This window comes from Scyliorhinus torazame, chromosome 26, assembly GCF_047496885.1.
Source record: "Scyliorhinus torazame isolate Kashiwa2021f chromosome 26, sScyTor2.1, whole genome shotgun sequence".
NCBI lineage: Eukaryota > Metazoa > Chordata > Chondrichthyes > Carcharhiniformes > Scyliorhinidae > Scyliorhinus > Scyliorhinus torazame.
Window position 1 is genome coordinate 45,237,107 of NC_092732.1, and position 17,506 is coordinate 45,254,612.

The 17,506-nt window shown below is 53.1% G+C and overlaps 1 protein-coding gene across 2 annotated transcripts in view; it reads right to left on the reverse strand.

The window, feature by feature from the left end:
* The window catches only part of LOC140403034 (thrombospondin-3-like), a 99,866-nt gene extending 97,496 nt beyond the window's left edge, over positions 1–2,370 (reverse strand). For both annotated transcript variants that reach the window (XM_072490713.1, XM_072490712.1), the window contains exon 1: positions 2,176–2,370. In XM_072490713.1, coding sequence (XP_072346814.1) covers positions 2,176–2,251 — 76 coding nt within the window. In that variant the 5' untranslated portion in view covers positions 2,252–2,370. The remainder of the gene's footprint in view (positions 1–2,175) is intronic.
* Positions 2,371–17,506: the final 15,136 nt, after the last annotated feature.

The window sequence follows — 17,506 nt, forward strand, 5'->3', positions numbered from 1 at the left end:
GGTGTGGTTGGCACGGTGCCGGTTGGGGGCCGCTCTACACGGCCCTCCACCCCCACCCCCACCCCCCCCCCCCACCCCCGCCCCCCCGCCCCCGCGATTCTCCGAGCGGCCGGGGGAAAAAAAAATCGCCGGCGCAGTTCTAACCTGCTCTGAGCCAGCGGGACCACCGATCGGTGGGCCGGCCTCTATGTCTGCCCGGCCTCCTTTCTTCCGCGCCGGCCCCTGCACTCCTGCGCCATGTTGCGTCGGGGCCGGCGCGTTGAAGGAGGCCACTGCGCACGTCCTCGTTGGCGCCGGCGCCACTGCGCGTGCACGGGTCCCGCGGCGCACAGTCCGCGCCGGGATCAGCAGCTGGAGCAGCGCGAGCCGATCCTGAGTGTGTGCAAGACCTTCCTAATTACATTCTTCAAATGCCCGCCTTGGATTTTGTTTGACAGTGTGCCCTGGTAAGTCGGGCTTATTTGACTGATGGAAAATAGTCCGACAGCACGTGCGGAGAGAGAAGGGGGGGGGGGGGCGGAGGTTTCGAATCTGGACGCCGTGTTGACAAAACGCGAGCTGCCTTCTCCCTCCACAGACGCTGTGAGATTTCCCGGAACTTTCCGTTTCAGAATCCAGCAGTGATTTGCTTTTGTCTGAAGGAAAATGATTTTGATCTACCTCCCCTGCCCCTTTCCATGAATGGAGCCCCCTTGGGCTGGTTCTATGCTAAAAGGGCGTCTCCACGAATAATAGCTGCAATCTTTAAAGGTTCAGTCAGATCACGGATTCGAAATTCCAAATTTAAGTTTGTGCGATTCCTCTTCTGTCAACTGCTGGGATAACAAGTTGAAAGCGAATGACTGCGGAAGCTGGAACCTGGAACCAAATCAGGAGAGGCTGGCGGATCTCAGGAGGTCCGACAGCCTCTGTGGGGAGACAAGGGAGCTACCGTTTCGAGTCTGGGTGACTCATTGTCAAAGAATCCAAGGGACGGCAGGGTGGCACAGTGGTTAGCACTATGACGGACCGACCATAGCGTAGATATTGATTTAAGAGTGAAATGGGTAGCTATGGATATGGCTTGTTTAGGAATGCGAGGTGCTGGCCAGACCCAGCAAATGCGATTACCAGGTGAAGATGATGATTTATCATCTTGTTCAAGGGAAGAATTTCACAAGTGTTTAACATAGGGACAAGGTCACAGGTTAAATAGGCACGCGGAAAATCATAGTGATGACCATAGGCTAGAACTCTCAATGTAGGGAAGTTTTGACAGTTTCTCCAATGTTAGATGTAAAATAGGGTAGCACAGTGGTTAGCACTGTGGCTTCACAGCACCAGGGTCTCGGGTTCGATTCCCGGCTTGGGTCACTGCCTGTGCGGAGTCTGCACGTTCTCCCCGTGTCTGCGTGGGTTTCCTCCGGGTGCTCCGGTTTCATAGAACATACAGTGCAGAAGGAGGCCATTCGGCCCATCGAGTCTGCACCGACCCACTTAAGCCCTCACTTCCACCCGATCCCCATCTCACCTTTTTGGTCACTAAGGGGCAATTTATCACGGCCAGTCCACCTAACCTGCGCGTCTTTGGACTGTGGGAGGAAACCGGAGCACCCGGAGGAAACCCACGCACACACGGGGAGGATGTGCAGACTCCGCACAGACAGTGACCCAGCGGGGAATCAAACTTTCTCCCACAAGTCCCGAAAGACGTGCTGTTAGGTGAATTGGACATTCTGAATTCTCCCTCTGTGTACCCGAACAGGCGCCGGAATGTGGTGACTCGGGGATTTTCACAGTAACTTCATTGCAGAGTTAATGTAAACCTACTTGTGACAATAAAGATTATTATTATAAAGTATCCTTCCAGGTTTTGGATAGAAGTTTTGGGATTTTAGCACATCCTGAAATTGGGAAGAGGTTACAGGGACAGCCCCTCATGGACTTTCCCAGGACTGCAATGGGAAGAGGCAAACTCATTTCAATTTTTATCCCTCTTCCTTTGTACCAAACTTTCTTTCCCTTATCCTGTCATTGCAAACACTTCCCCGCACCCCAGGCTCAGTCCCAGGCGCCTGGGATAACTCAGCAGTAAGTAACGGGCACAATCCCCTGTTCAGGACAGTGGGAAATCCACTTTCCGCCCACAGGAAACTTTTGCAGGGATTTTTCTCCGGGACCCTCGCAGTTCCTTACCTTGCATTTCCTGGCGAGCTGCTGCCACTCTGCAGAGGGCCAGGAACAGGAGGAGGGCGGCGGATCCCGGAGCCATGGCCGCAGAGGGAGAGCGGGAGAGGGGCAGGGACACCGGGACAGGGAGATCGGGAGCGGGAGCAGCTCAGACAGCGGCTCCGGGACGCTCAGTCTGGGCAAACCCAGCCCGACTCAGCCTTACTGTCAATCACCCGGACTGACCTCCCTCCCACACAGAGTGATCCCGGAGTGATCCCAGAGTGACCTCCCTCCCACCCAGAGTGATCCCGGAGTGATCCCGGACTGACCTCCCTCCCACACAGAGTGATCCCGGAGTGATCCCAGACTGACCTCCCTCCCACACAGAGTGATCCCGGAGTGATCCCGGACTGACCTCCCTCCCACACAGAGTGATCCCGGAGTGATCCCAGAGTGACCTCCCTCCCACCCAGAGTGATCCCGGAGTGATCCCGGACTGACCTCCCTCCCACACAGAGTGATCCCGGAGTGATCCCAGAGTGACCTCCCTCCCACACAGAGTGATCCCGGAGTGATCCCGGACTGACCTCCCTCCCACACAGAGTGATCCCGGAGTGATCCCGGACTGACCTCCCTCCCACACAGAGTGATCCCGGAGTGATCCCGGACTGACCTCCCTCCCACACAGAGTGATCCCGGAGTGATCCCGGACTGACCTCCCTCCCACACAGAGTGATCCCGGAGTGATCCCAGAGTGATCCCGGACTGACCTCCCTCCCACACAGAGTGATCCCGGAGTGATCCCGGACTGACCTCCCTCCCACACAGAGTGATCCCGGACTGATCCCGGAGTGATCCCGGAGTGATCCCGGACTGACCTCCCTCCCACACAGAGTGATCCCGGACTGATCCCGGAGTGATCCCGGAGTGATCCCGGACTGACCACCCTCCCACACAGAGTGATCCCGGACTGATCCCGGAGTGATCCCGGAGTGATCCCAGACTGACCTCCCTCCCACACAGAGTGATCCCGGAGTGATCCCAGACTGACCTCCCTCCCACACAGAGTGATCCCGGAGTGATCCCAGAGTGATCCCGGAGTGATCCCGGACTGACCTCCCTCCCACACGAGTGATCCCGGAGTGATCCCGGACTGACCTCCCTCCCACACAGAGTGATCCCGGAGTGATCCCGGACTGACCTCCCTCCCACACAGAGTGATCCCGGAGTGATCCCAGAGTGATCCCGGAGTGATCCCGGACTGCCCTCCCTCCCACACAGAGTGATCCCGGACTGACCTCCCTCCCACACAGAGTGATCCCGGAGTGATCCCAGAGTGATCCCGGAGTGATCCCGGACTGCCCTCCCTCCCACACAGAGTGATCCCGGAGTGATCCCGGACTGACCTCCCTCCCACACAGACTGATCCCAGAGTGATCCCGGAGTGATCCCAGAGTGATCCCGGAGTGATCCCAGACTGACCTCCCTCCCACACAGAGTGATCCCGGAGTGATCCCGGAGTGATCCCGGACTGACCTCCCTCCCACACAGAGTGATCCCGGAGTGATCCCGGACTGATCCCGGACTGACCTCCCTCCCACACAGAGTGATCCCGGAGTGATCCCAGAGTGATCCCGGAGTGATCCCGGACTGACCTCCCTCCCACACAGAGTGATCCCGGAGTGATCCCAGAGTGATCCCGGAGTGATCCCAGACTGACCTCCCTCCCACCCAGACTGATCCCGGAGTGATCCCAGACTGACCTCCCTCCAACACAGAGTGATCCCGGAGTGATCCCGGAGTGATCCCGGACTGACCTCCCTCCCACACAGAGTGATCCCGGAGTGATCCCAGAGTGATCCCGGAGTGATCCCAGACTGACCTCCCTCCCACCCAGACTGATCCCGGAGTGATCCCGGACTGACCTCCCTCCAACACAGAGTGATCCCGGAGTGATCCCGGAGTGATCCCGGACTGACCTCCCTCCCACACAGAGTGATCCCGGAGTGATCCCGGACTGACCTCCCTCCCACACAGAGTGATCCCGGAGTGATCCCGGAGTGATCCCAGAGTGATCCCGGAGTGATCCCAGACTGACCTCCCTCCCACACAGAGTGATCCCGGAGTGATCCCAGAGTGATCCCGGAGTGATCCCGGACTGACCTCCCTCCCACACAGAGACTGATCCCAGAGTGATCCCGGACTGACCTCCCTCCCACACAGAGTGATCCCGGAGTGATCCCGGACTGACCTCCCTCCCACACAGAGTGATCCCGGAGTGATCCCAGAGTGATCCCGGAGTGATCCCAGACTGACCTCCCTCCCACACAGAGTGATCCCGGAGTGATCCCAGAGTGATCCCGGAGTGATCCCAGACTGACCTCCCTCCCACACAGAGTGATCCCGGAGTGATCCCAGAGTGATCCCAGACTGACCTCCCTCCACCAGAGACTGATCCCGGAGTGATCCCGGACTGACCTCCCTCCCACACAGAGTGATCCCGGAGTGATCCCGGACTGACCTCCCTCCAACAGAGACTGATCCCGGAGTGATCCCGGAGTGATCCCAGACTGACCTCCCTCCCACACAGACTGATCCCGGAGTGATCCCGGACTGATCCCAGACTGACCTCCCTCCACCAGAGACTGATCCCGGAGTGATCCCGGACTGATCCCAGAGTGATCCCGGAGTGATCCCAGACTGACCTCCCTCCAACAGAGATGATCCCGGAGTGATCCCAGACTGATCCCAGACTGACCTCCCTCCAACACAGAGTGATCCCGGAGTGATCCCAGACTGACCTCCCTCCACCAGAGACTGATCCCGGAGTGATCCCAGAGTGATCCCAGACTGACCTCCCTCCAACAGAGACTGATCCCGGAGTGATCCCGGAGTGATCCCAGACTGACCTCCCTCCACCAGAGACTGATCCCGGAGTGATCCCAGAGTGATCCCGGAGTGATCCCAGACTGACCTCCCTCCACCAGAGACTGATCCCGGAGTGATCCCGGAGTGATCCCAGACTGATCCCAGACTGACCTCCCTCCAACACAGAGTGATCCCGGAGTGATCCCAGACTGACCTCCCTCCACCAGAGACTGATCCCGGAGTGATCCCGGAGTGACCTCCCTCCAACACAGAGTGATCCCGGAGTGATCCCAGACTGATCCCAGACTGACCTCCCTCCAACACAGAGTGATCCCGGAGTGATCCCAGACTGACCCCCCTCCAACAGAGACTGATCCCGGAGTGATCCCGGAGTGATCCCAGAGTGATCCCGGAGTGATCCCAGAGTGATCCCGGACTGACCTCCCTCCAACAGAGACTGATCCCGGAGTGATCCCGGACTGACCTCCCTCCCACACAGAGACTGATCCCGGAGTGATCCCAGACTGACCTCCCTCCAACACAGAGTGATCCCGGAGTGATCCCAGACTGATCCCAGACTGATCTCCCTCCAACACAGAGTGATCCTGGAGTGATCCCAGACTGACCTCCCTCCAACAGAGACTGATCCCGGAGTGATCCCAGACTGACCTCCCTCCAACAGAGACTGATCCCGGACTGACCTCCCTCCAACAGAGACTGATCCCGGACTGACCTCCCTCCAACAGAGACTGATCCCGGAGTGTTCCCAGAGTGATCCCAGACTGACCTCCATCCAACAGAGACTGATCCCGGACTGACCTCCCTCCAACACAGAGTGATCCCGGAGTGATCCCGGAGTGATCCCAGAGCGATCTTCCTCCAACAGAGACTGATCCCGGAGTGATCCCGGAGTGATCCCAGACTGATCCCAGACTGACCTCCCTCCAACACAGAGTGATCCCGGAGTTATCCCGGAGTGATCCCAGAGTGATCCCAGACTGACCTCCCTCCAACACAGAGTGATCCCGGAGTTATCCCGGAGTGATCCCAGAGTGATCCCAGACTGACCTCCCTCCAACACAGAGACTGATCCCGGAGTGATCCCAGTGTGATCCCAGACTGACCTCCCTCCAACACAGAGTGATCCCGGAGTGATCCCAGACTGACCTCCCTCCAACAGAGACTGATCCCGGAGTGATCCCGGACTGACCTCCCTCCAACAGAGACTGATCCCGGAGTGATCCCGGACTGACCTCCCTCCAACACAGAGACTGATCCCGGAGTGATCCCGGAGTGATCCCAGAGTGATCCCGGAGTGATCCCAGAGTGATCCCGGAGTGATCCCAGACTGACCTCCCTCCAACAGAGACTGATCCCGGAGTGATCCCGGACTGACCTCCCTCCAACACAGAGACTGATCCCGGAGTGATCCCGGAGTGATCCCAGAGTGATCCCGGAGTGACCTCCCTCCAACAGAGACTGATCCCGGAGTGATCCCAGACTGACCTCCCTCCAACACAGAGTGATCCCGGAGTGATCCCAGACTGACCTCCCTCCAACACAGAGTGATCCCGGAGTGATCCCGGAGTGATCCCAGACTGACCTCCCTCCAACAGAGACTGATCCCGGAGTGATCCCGGAGTGACCTCCCTCCAACACAGAGTGATCCCGGAGTGATCCCAGAGTGATCCCAGAGTGATCCCAGAGTGACCTCCCTCCAACAGAGACTGATCCCGGAGTGATCCCAGACTGACCTCCCTCCAACACAGAGTGATCCCGGAGTGATCCCGGAGTGACCTCCCTCCAACACAGAGTGATCCCGGACTGATCCCAGAGTGATCCCGGAGTGATCCCGGACTGACCTCCCTCCAACAGAGTGATCCCAGAGTGATCCCAGAGTGATCCCGGAGTGATCCCAGACTGACCTCCCTCCAACACAGAGTGATCCCGGAGTGATCCCAGACTGACCTCCCTCCAACACAGAGTGATCCCGGAGTGATACCGGAGTGATCCCGGACTGACCTCCCTCCAACACTGAGTGATCCCAGAGTGATCCCGGAGTGATCCCAGATTGACCTCCCTCCAACAGAGACTGATCCTGGAGTGATCCCGGACTGACCTCCCTCCAACAGAGACTGATCCCGGAGTGATCCCAGACTGACCTCCCTCCAACACAGAGTGATCCCGGAGTGATCCCGGACTGACCTCCCTCCCACACAGAGACTGATCCCAGAGTGATCCCGGAGTGATCCCGGACTGACCTCCCTCCAACACTGAGTGATCCCAGAGTGATCCCGGAGTGATCCCAGATTGACCTCCCTCCAACAGAGACTGATCCTGGAGTGATCCCGGACTGACCTCCCTCCAACAGAGACTGATCCCGGAGTGATCCCAGACTGACCTCCCTCCAACACAGAGTGATCCCGGAGTGATCCCGGACTGACCTCCCTCCCACACAGAGACTGATCCCAGAGTGATCCCGGAGTGATCCCAGACTGACCTCCCTCCAACACAGAGAGTCGATCCTGGAGTGATCCCGGAGTGATCTCAGACTGATCCCGAACTAACCTCCCTCCAACACAGAGACTGATCCCAGAGTGATCCCGGAGTGATCCCAGACTGACCTGGAAAGGGATAGGTACGTGCAACAGGCAAGGTTTACAATTGGGGGAAGGGTAAATACGATGTTGTCAGACAAGAATTGAAGTGCATAAGTTGGGAACATAGGCTGGCAGGGAAGGACACAAGTGAAATGTGGAACTTGTTCAAGGAACAGGTGCTACGTGTCCTTGATATGTATGTCCCTGTCAGGCAGGGAAGAGATGGTCGAGTGAGGGAACCATGGTTGACAAGAGAGGTTGAATGTCTTGTTAAGAGGAAAAAGGTGACTTATGTAAGGCTGAGGAAACAAGGTTCAGACAGGGCATTGGAGGGATACAAGATAGCCAGGAGGGAACTGAAGAAAGGGATTAGGAGAGCTAAGAGAGGGCATGAACAATCTTTGGCAGGTAGGATCAAGGAAAACCCCAAGGCCTTTTACACATATGTGAGGAATATGAGAATGACTAGAGCGAGGGTAGGTCCGATCAAGGACAGTAGCGGGAGATTGTGTATTGAGTCTGAAGAGATAGGAGAAGTCTTGAACGAGTACTTTTCTTCTGTATTTACAAATGAGAGGGGCGATATTGTTGGAGAGGACAGTGTGAAACAGATTGGTAAGCTCGAGGAAATACTTGTTAGGAAGGAAGATGTGTTGGGCATTTTGAAAAACTTGAGGATAGACAAGTCCCCCGGGCCTGACGGGATATATCCAAGGATTCTATGGGAAGCAAGAGATGAAATTGCAGAGCCGTTGGCAATTATCTTTTCGTCCTCACTGTCAACAGGGGTGGTACCAGGGGATTGGAGAGTGGCGAATGTCGTGCCCCTGTTCAAAAAAGGGACTAGGGATAACCCTGGGAATTACAGGCCAGTTAGTCTTACTTCGGTGGTAGGCAAAGTAATGGAAAGGGTACTGAAGGATAGGATTTCTGAGCATCTGGAAAGACACTGCTTGCTTAGGGATAGTCAGCAGGGATTTGTGAGGGGTAGGTCTTGCCTTACAAATCTTATCGAATTCTTTGAGGAGGTGACCAAGCATGTGGATGAAGGTAAAGCAGTGGATGTAGTGTACATGGATTTTAGTAAGGCATTTGATAAAGTTCCCCATGGTAGGCTTATGCAGAAAGTAAGGAGGCATGGGATAGTGGGAAATTTGGCCAGTTGGATAACGAACTGGCTAACCGATAGAAGTCAGAGAGTGGTGGTGGATGGCAAATATTCAGCCTGGATCCCAGTTACCAGTGGCGTACCGCAGGGATCAGTTCTGGGTCCTCTGCTGTTTGTGATTTTCATTAATGACTTGGATGAGGAAGTTGAAGGGTGGGTCATTAAATTTGCAGACGATACGAAGATTGGTGGAGTTGTGGATAGTAAGGAGGGCTGTTGTCGGCTGCAAAGAGACATAGATAGGATGCAGAGCTGGGCTGAGAAGTGGCAGTTGGAGTTTAACCCTGAAAAGTGTGAGGTTGTCCATTTTGGAAGGACAAATATGAATGCGGAATACAGGGTTAACGGTAGAGTTCTTGGCAATGTAAAGGAGCAGAGAGATCTTGGGAACTATGTTCATACATCTTTGAAAGTTGCCACTCAAGTGGATAGAGCTGTGAAGAAGGCCTATGGTGTGCTCGCGTTCATTAACAGAGGGATTGAATTTAAGAGCCGTGAGGTGATGATGCAGCTGTACAAAACTTTGGTAAGGCCACATTTGGAGTACTGTGTACAGTTCTGGTCGCCTCATTTTAGGAAGGATGTGGAAGCTTTGGAAAAGGTGCAAAGGAGATTTACCAGGATGTTGCCTGGAATGGAGAGTAGGTCTTACGAGGAAAGGTTGAGGGTGCTAGGCCTTTTCTCATTAGAACGGAGAAGGATGAGGGGCGACTTGATAGAGGATTATAAGATGATCAGGGGAATAGATAGAGTAGACAGTCAGAGACTTTTTCCCCGGGTGGAACAAACCATTACAAGGGGACATAAATTTAAGGTGAAAGGTGGAAGATATAGGAGGGATATCAGAGGTAGGTTCTTTACCCAGAGAGTAGTGGGGGCATGGAATGCACTGCCTGTGGAAGTAGTTGAGTCGGAAACATTAGGGACCTTCAAGCAGCTATTGGATAGGTACATGGATTACGGTAAAATGATATAGTGTAGATTTATTTGTTCTCAAGGGCAGCACGGTAGCATTGTGGATAGCACAACTGCTTCACAGCTCCAGGGTCCCAGGTTCGATTCCGGCTTGGGTCACTGTCTGTGCGGAGTCTGCACGTCCTCCCCGTGTCTGCGTGGGTTTCCTCCGGGTGCTCCGGTTTCCTCCCACAGTCCAAATGATAAATTGCCCTTGGTGTTGGGTGGAGGTGTTGAGTTTGGGTAGGGTGCTCTTTCCAAGAGCCGGTGCAGACTCAAAGGGCCGAATGGCCCCCTTCTGCACTGTAAATTCAATGATAATCTATGATTAATCTAGGACAAAGGTTCGGCACAACATCGTGGGCCGAAGGGCCTGTTCTGTGCTGTATTTTCTATGTTCTATGACCTCCCTCCAACACAGAGTGATCCTGGACTGACCTCCCTCCCACACAGAGACTGATCCCAGAGTGATCCCGGAGTGATCCCAGACTGACCTCCCTCCAACACAGAGAGTCGATCCCGGAGTGATCCCAGACTGATCCCGGACTAACCTCCCTCCAACACAGAGACTGATCCCAGAGTGATCCCGGAGTGATACCAGACTGACCTCCCTCCAACACAGAGAGTCGATCCCGGAGTGATCCCAGACTGATCCCGGACTAACCTCCCTCCAACACAGAGAGTCGATCCCGGAGTGATCCCAGACTGATCCCGGACTAACCTCCCTCCAACACAGAGACTGATCCCAGAGTGATCCCGGAGTGATCCCAGAGTGATCCCAGACTGACCTCCCTCCAACAAAGAGAGGCAATCCCCGAGTGATCCCAGAGTAATCCCGGACTGACCTCCCTCCAACACAGAGAGGCGATCCCCGAGTGATCCCAGAGTGATCCCAGACTGACCTCCCTCAAGCAAAGAGAGGCGATCCCGGAATGATCCCGGAGTGATCCCAGAGTGATCCCCGACTGACCTCCCTCCCACACAGAGACTGATCCCAGAGTGATCCCGGAGTGATCCCAGACTGACCTCCCTCCAACACAGAGAGTCGATCCCGGAGTGATCCCAGACTGATCCCAGAGTGATCCCAGACTGACCTCCCTCAAGCAAAGAGAGGCGATCCCGGAATGATCCCGGGGTGATCCCAGAGTGATCCCAGAGTGATCCTGGACTGACCTCCCTCCAACACAGAGAGGCAATCCCAGAGTGATCCCAGAGTGATCCCAGACTGACCTCCCTCCAACACAGAGAGGCGATCCCAAACTGATCCCAGAATAATCCCGGACTGACCTCCCTCCAACACAGAGTGACTGATCCCAGAGTGATCCCAAACTGACCTCCCTCCAACACAGAGAGGCAATCCCAGAGTGATCCTGGAGTGATCCCAGACTGATCCCAGAGTGGTCCCAGAGTGATCCTGGAGTGATACCAGAGGGATCCCGGAGTGATCCCAGAGTGATCCCGGACTGAACTCCTTCCAACACAGAGAGGCAATCCCAGAGTGATCCCAGAGTGAATCAAGAGTAATCCCAGAATGATCCCGGAGTGATCCCAGAGAGATCCCAGAGTGATCCCGGAGTGATCCCAGAGTGATCCTGGACTGACCACCCTCCAACATACCACCCCGGAGCCTCCAATCGAGACTCCAGGATGGTATGTTGCCTCCCGGGTGCAAGGGTCAAGGATGTTTTGGAGCGGCTGCAGGACATTCTGGGGGGGAGGGTGAACAGCCAGCTGTCGTGGTGCACATAGGTACCAACGATATATGTAAAAAACGGGACGAGGTCCTACAAGCTGAATTCAGGGAGTTAGGAGTTAAACTAAAAAGTAGGACCTCAAAGGTAGTAATCTCAGTATTGGTACCAGTGCCACGAGCTAGTCAGAGTAGGAATGATAGATAGGATGAATGCGTGGCTCGAGAGATGGTGCAAGAGGGAGGGATTCAAATTCCTGGGGCATTGGAACCGGTTCTGGGGAGGTGGGACCAGTACAAACCGGACGGTCTGCACCTGGGCAGGACTGGAACCGATGTCCATGGGGGGGTTTGCTGGAGCTGTTGGGGAGGGTTTAAACTAATGTGGTAGGGGAATGGGAACCAAAACAGGAAGTTGGAAGGTGGTAAAACAGGGACAGAAACAAAAGGCAGTAAGGGGGAAAGTGTAAGGCAGAGAAGCCATAGTCAAAAATCAAAAAGGGCGACAGTACAAGGTACAGTGACTGAGGGGAGCTCAGTGAATAGGACCAGGAATACTAAAAGAAATAAAACGGGAAGTGAAAACATTAATGGTAAGCGACGCGGCAGGTTGTTACAGGAAGATGTGGGTTCAACGACAAGGAAAATTAGGAGAAAAGTTATGAGGAAATATAACTTAGGAGAGGTTACTGATCGAGGTGTTAAGATTAAGAACAGAGGTAAAAAAGCCAACATAAGTGTACTTTAACTGAATGCTCGTTGTATTCGGAATAAGGTAAATGGGTTGATGGCGCAAATCATCGTGAATGACTATGATTTAGTGGCCATTACTGAAACATGGTTAAAGGATGGTCACGACTGGGAGTTAAATATCCGAGGGTATCAAACTATTCGGAAGGACAGAGTGGATGGTAAGAGAGGTGGTGTAACTCTGTTATTCAAGGATGACATCCGGGCAACAGTAAGGGATGATATCGGTGCTATGGAGGATAAGGTTGAATCCATTTGGGTGGAAATCAGGAATAGTAAGGCGAAAAAGGTCACTGATAGGAGTAGTCTATAGGCCACCAAATAGTAACATTATGGTGGGGCAGGCTATAAACAAAGAAATAACAGATGCATGTAGAAATGGTACAGCAGTTATCATGGGGGATTTTAATCTACATGTCGATTGGTTTAACCAGGTCGGTCAAGGCAGCCTTGAGGAGGAGTTTATAGAATGTATCCGCGATAGTATCCTAGAACAGTGTGTAATGGAACCTACGAGGGAACAAGCGGTCCTAGATCTGGTCCTGTGTAATGAGACAGGATTGATTCATGATCTCATAGTTAGGGATCCTCTCGGAAGGAGTGATCACAATATAGTGGAATTTAAAATACAGATGGAGGGTGAGAAGGTAAAATCAAATACTAGTGTTTTGTGCTTAAACAAAGGAGATTACAATGGGATGAGAGAAGAACTAGCTAAGGTAGACTGGGAGCAAAGACTTTATGGTGAAACAGTTGAGGAACAGTGGAGAACCTTCCAAGCGTTTGTTCACAGTGCCCAGCAAAGGTTTATACCAACAAAAAGGAAGGACGGTAGAAATCGACCGTGGATATCTAAGGAAATAAGGGAGAGTATCAAATCGAAGGAAAAAGCATACAAAGTGGCAAAGATTAGTGGGAGACTAGAGGACTGGGAAATCTTTAGGGGGCAACAGAAAGCTACTAAAAAAGCTATAAAGAACAGTAAGATAGATTATGAGAGTAAACTTGCTCAGAATATAAAAACAGATAGTAAAAGTTTCTACAAATATATCAAACAAAAAAGAGTGGCTAAGGTAAAGATTGGTCCTTTAGAGGATGAGAAGGGCGATTTAATAATGGGAGATGAGGAAATGGCTGAGGAACTGAACAGGTTTTTTGGGGCCGTCTTCACAGTGGAAGACACAAATAACATGCCAGTGACTGATAGAAATGAGGCTATGACAGGTGAGGATCTTGAGAGGATTGTTATCACTAAGGAGGTAGTGATGGGCAAGCTAATGGGGCTAAAGGTAGACAAGTCTCCTGCCCTGATGGAATGCATCCCAGAGTGCTAAAAGAGATGGCTAGGGAAATTGCAAATGCACGAGTGATAATTTACCAAAATTCACTAGACTCTGGGGTGGTCCTGACGGATTGGTAATTAGCAAACGTGACACCACTGTTTAAAAAAGGAGGTAGGCAGAAAGCGGGTAATTATAGGCCAGTGAGCTTAACTTCGGTAGTAGGGAAGATGCTGGAATCTATCATCAAGGAAGAAATAGCGAGGCATCTGAATGGAAATTGTCCCATTCGGCAGACGCAGCATGGGTTCATAAAGGGCAGGTCGTGCCTAACTAATTTAGTGGAATTTTTTGAGGACATTACCAGTGTGTTAGATAACGGGGAGCCAATGGATGTGGTATATCTGGATTTCCAGAAAGTCTTTGACAAGGTGCCACACAAAAGGTTGTTGCATAAGATAAAGATGCATGGCATTAAGGGGAAAGTAGTAGCATGGATAGAGGATGCGTTAATTAATAGAAAGCAAAGAGTGGGGATTAATGGGTGTTTCTCTGGTTGGCAATCAGTAGCTAGTGGTGTCCCTCAGGGATCAGTGTTGGACCCACAATTGTTCACAATTTCCATAGATGATTTGGAGTTGGGGACCAAGGGCAATGTGTCCAAGTTTGCAGACGACACTAAGATAAGTGGTAAAGCAAAAAGTGCAGAGGATACTGGAAGTCTGCAGAGGGATTTGGATAGGCTAAGTGAATGGGCTAGGGTCTGGCAGATGGAATACAATGTTGACAAATGTGAGGTTATCCATTTTGGTAGGAATAACAGCAAAAGGGATTATTATTTAAATGATAAAATATTAAAACATGCTGCTGTGCAGAGAGACCTGGATGTGCTAGTGCACGAGTCGCAAAAAGTTGGTTTACAGGTGATTAAGAAGGTGAATGGAATTTTGTCCTTCATTGCTAGAGGGATGGAGTTTAAGACTAGGGAGGTTATGCTGCAATTGTATACCTGGAGTATTGTGTTCAGTTTTGGTCTCCTTACTTGAGAAAGGACGTACTGGCACTGGAGGGTGTGCAGAGGAGATTCACTAGGTTAATCCCAGAGTTGAAGGGGTTGGCTTACGAGGAGAGGTTGAGTAGACTGGGACTGTACCCGTTGGAATTTAGAAGGATGAGGGGGGATCTTATAGAAACATATAAAATTATGAAGGGAATAGATAGGATAGATGCGGGCAGGTTGTTTCCACTGGCGGGTGAAAGCAGAACGAGGGGGCATAGCCTCAAAATAAGGGAAAGTAGATTTAGGACTGAGTTTAGGAGGAACTTCTTCACCCAAAGGGTTGTGAATCTATGGAATTCCTTGCCCAGTGAAGCAGTTGAGGCTCCTTCATTAAATGTTTTTAAGATAAAGACAGATAGTTTTTTAAAGAATAAAGGGATGAAGGGTTATGGTGTTCGGGCCGGAAAGTGGAGCTGAGTCCACAAAAGATCAGCCATGATCTCATTGAATGGCGGAGCAGGCTCGAGGGGCCGAATGGCCTACTCCTGCTCCTAGTTCTTATGTTCTTATGGAACACAGATAGGCAATCCCGGAGTGATCCCAGACTGATCCCAGACTGACCTCCCTCCAACACAGAGAGGCAATCCCGGTGACCCCAGAGTGAACCCGGAGTGATCCCAGACTGATCCCGGACTTACATTCACCCAACACAGAGAGGCAATCCCAGAGTGATCCCAGTGTGATCCCAGACTGATCCCAGAGTGATCCCGGAGTGATCCAAGAGTGAATCCGGAGTTATCCAAGAGTAATCCCGGAGTGATCCCAGAGTGATCCCGGAGTGATCCCAAACTGATCCCTGAGTGATCCTGGAGTGACCCTGGAGTGATCCCAGACTGATCACAGAGTGATCCCAGAGTGATCCCACAATGATCCCAAAACGATCCTGGAGTTATCCCAGAGTGATCCCGGAGTGGTCCCAGAGTGATCCCGGAGTGGTCCCAGAGTTATCTCGGAGTGATCCCAGAATGATCCCGGAATGATCCCAGAGTGATCCCGGAGTTATCTCAAAGTGACCCGAGAGTGATACAAGATTGATCCCGGCGCGATCCTGGAGTGAACCTCCTTCCAACACAGAGAGGCAATCCCAGAATGTTCCCGGAGTGATCCCAGATGATCACAGAGTGATCCCGGAGTGATCCCAGATCGATCCCGGAGTGATCCCAGAGTGAATCCGGAGTGAGCCCAGAGTGATCCCGGAGTGATCCCAGACTGATCCAGGAGTGGTTCCAAACTGATTCCAGAGTGATCCCAGAGTAATCCCAGAGTGATTCCAAAGTGATCCTGGAGTGATCCCAGAGTGATTCCAGAGTGATCCCGGAGTGATTCCAGAGTGATCCCGGAGTGATCCCAGAGTGATTCCAGAGTGATCCCGGAGTGATCATGGACTGTCCTCCCTACAACACAGAGAGGCAAATCCCGGAGTGATCCCAGAGTAATCCCAGAGTGACCCCGGAGTGATCCCAGAGTGATCCAGGAGTGATCCCGGAGTGATCCCAGAATTATCCTTGAGTGATCCCAGAATGATCCTGGAGTGATCCAAGAGTAATCCCGCTGTGATCCCAGAGTGATCACTGAATGAACCCAGAATGATCCCAGAGTGATCCCGGAGTTATCCCAAAGTGACCCCAGAGTGACCCTAGATTGATCCCGGAGCGATCCTGGAATGAGCCTCCCTCCATCACAGAGAGGCAATCCCAGAATGTTCCCGGAGTGATCCCAGAGAGATCCCGGAGTGATCACAGAGTGATCCCAGGGAGATCCCGGCGTGATCCCAAAGTGATCCCATAGTGATCCCAGAGTGTTCCCAGAGTGATCCCGGAGTGATCACAGAGTGATCCCGTAGTGACCCCAGAGTTTTCCCGGAGTGATCCCGGAGTGATCCCAGAGTGATCCCGGAGTGATCCCAGAGTGTTCCCAGAATGACCCCAGAGTGATCCCGGAGTGATTCCGGAGTAATCCACGAGTAATCCCAGAGTGATCCATGAGTGATCCCCGAGTGACCCCGGTGTGATCCCGAAGTGGTCCCAGAGAGTTCCCAGTGATCCCAGAGTGATCTCGAAGTGATCCCAGAGTGTTCCTGGAGTAAACCTGGAGTGTTCCCAGAATGATCCCAGAGTGATCCCGGAGTGATCCCAGAGTGATCCTGGAGTGACGCCAGACTGACCTCCCTCCAACACAGAGACTGATCCCGGAGTGATCCAAGAGTGATCCCAGAGTGATCCCAGAGTGATCCCAGAGAGATCCCGGAGTGGTCCCAGAGTGATCCTGGAGTGATCCCAGAGTGATGCCAGACTGACCTCCCTCCAACACAGAGACTGATCCTGGAGTGATCCCAGAGTGATCCCAAAGAGATCCCGGAGTGATCCCAGAGTGTTCCTGGAGTGATCCCAGAGAGATCCTGCAGTGATGCCGGAGTGAGCCTCCCTCCAACATAGAGAGGGAATCCAACAGTGATCCCAGAGTGATCCCGGAGTGATCCCAGAGTGATCCCGGAGTGATCCCGGAGTGATCCCAGACTGACCTCCCTCCAACACAGAGACTGGTCCCGGAGTGATCCCGGACTGACCTCCCTCCAACACAGAGACTGGTCCCGGAGTGATCCCGGAATGATCCCAGAGTGATCCCAGAGAGATCCCGGAGTGGTCCCAGAGTGATCCTGGAGTGATCCCGGAGTGATGCCAGACTGACCTCCCTCTAACACAGAGACTGATCCCGGAGTGATCCCAGAGTGATCCCAGAGTGATCCCAGAGAGATCCCGGAGTGGTCCCAGAGTGATCCTGGAGTGATCCCGGAGTGATGCCAGACTGACCTCCCTCCAACACAGAGACTGATCCCGGAGTGGTCCCAGAGTGATCCCAAAGAGATCCCGGAGTGATCCCAGAGTGTTCCTGGAGTGATCCCAGAGAGATCCTGCAGTGATGCCGGAGTGAGCCTCCCTCCAACATAGAGAGGGAATCCAACAGTGATCCCAGAGTGATCCCGGA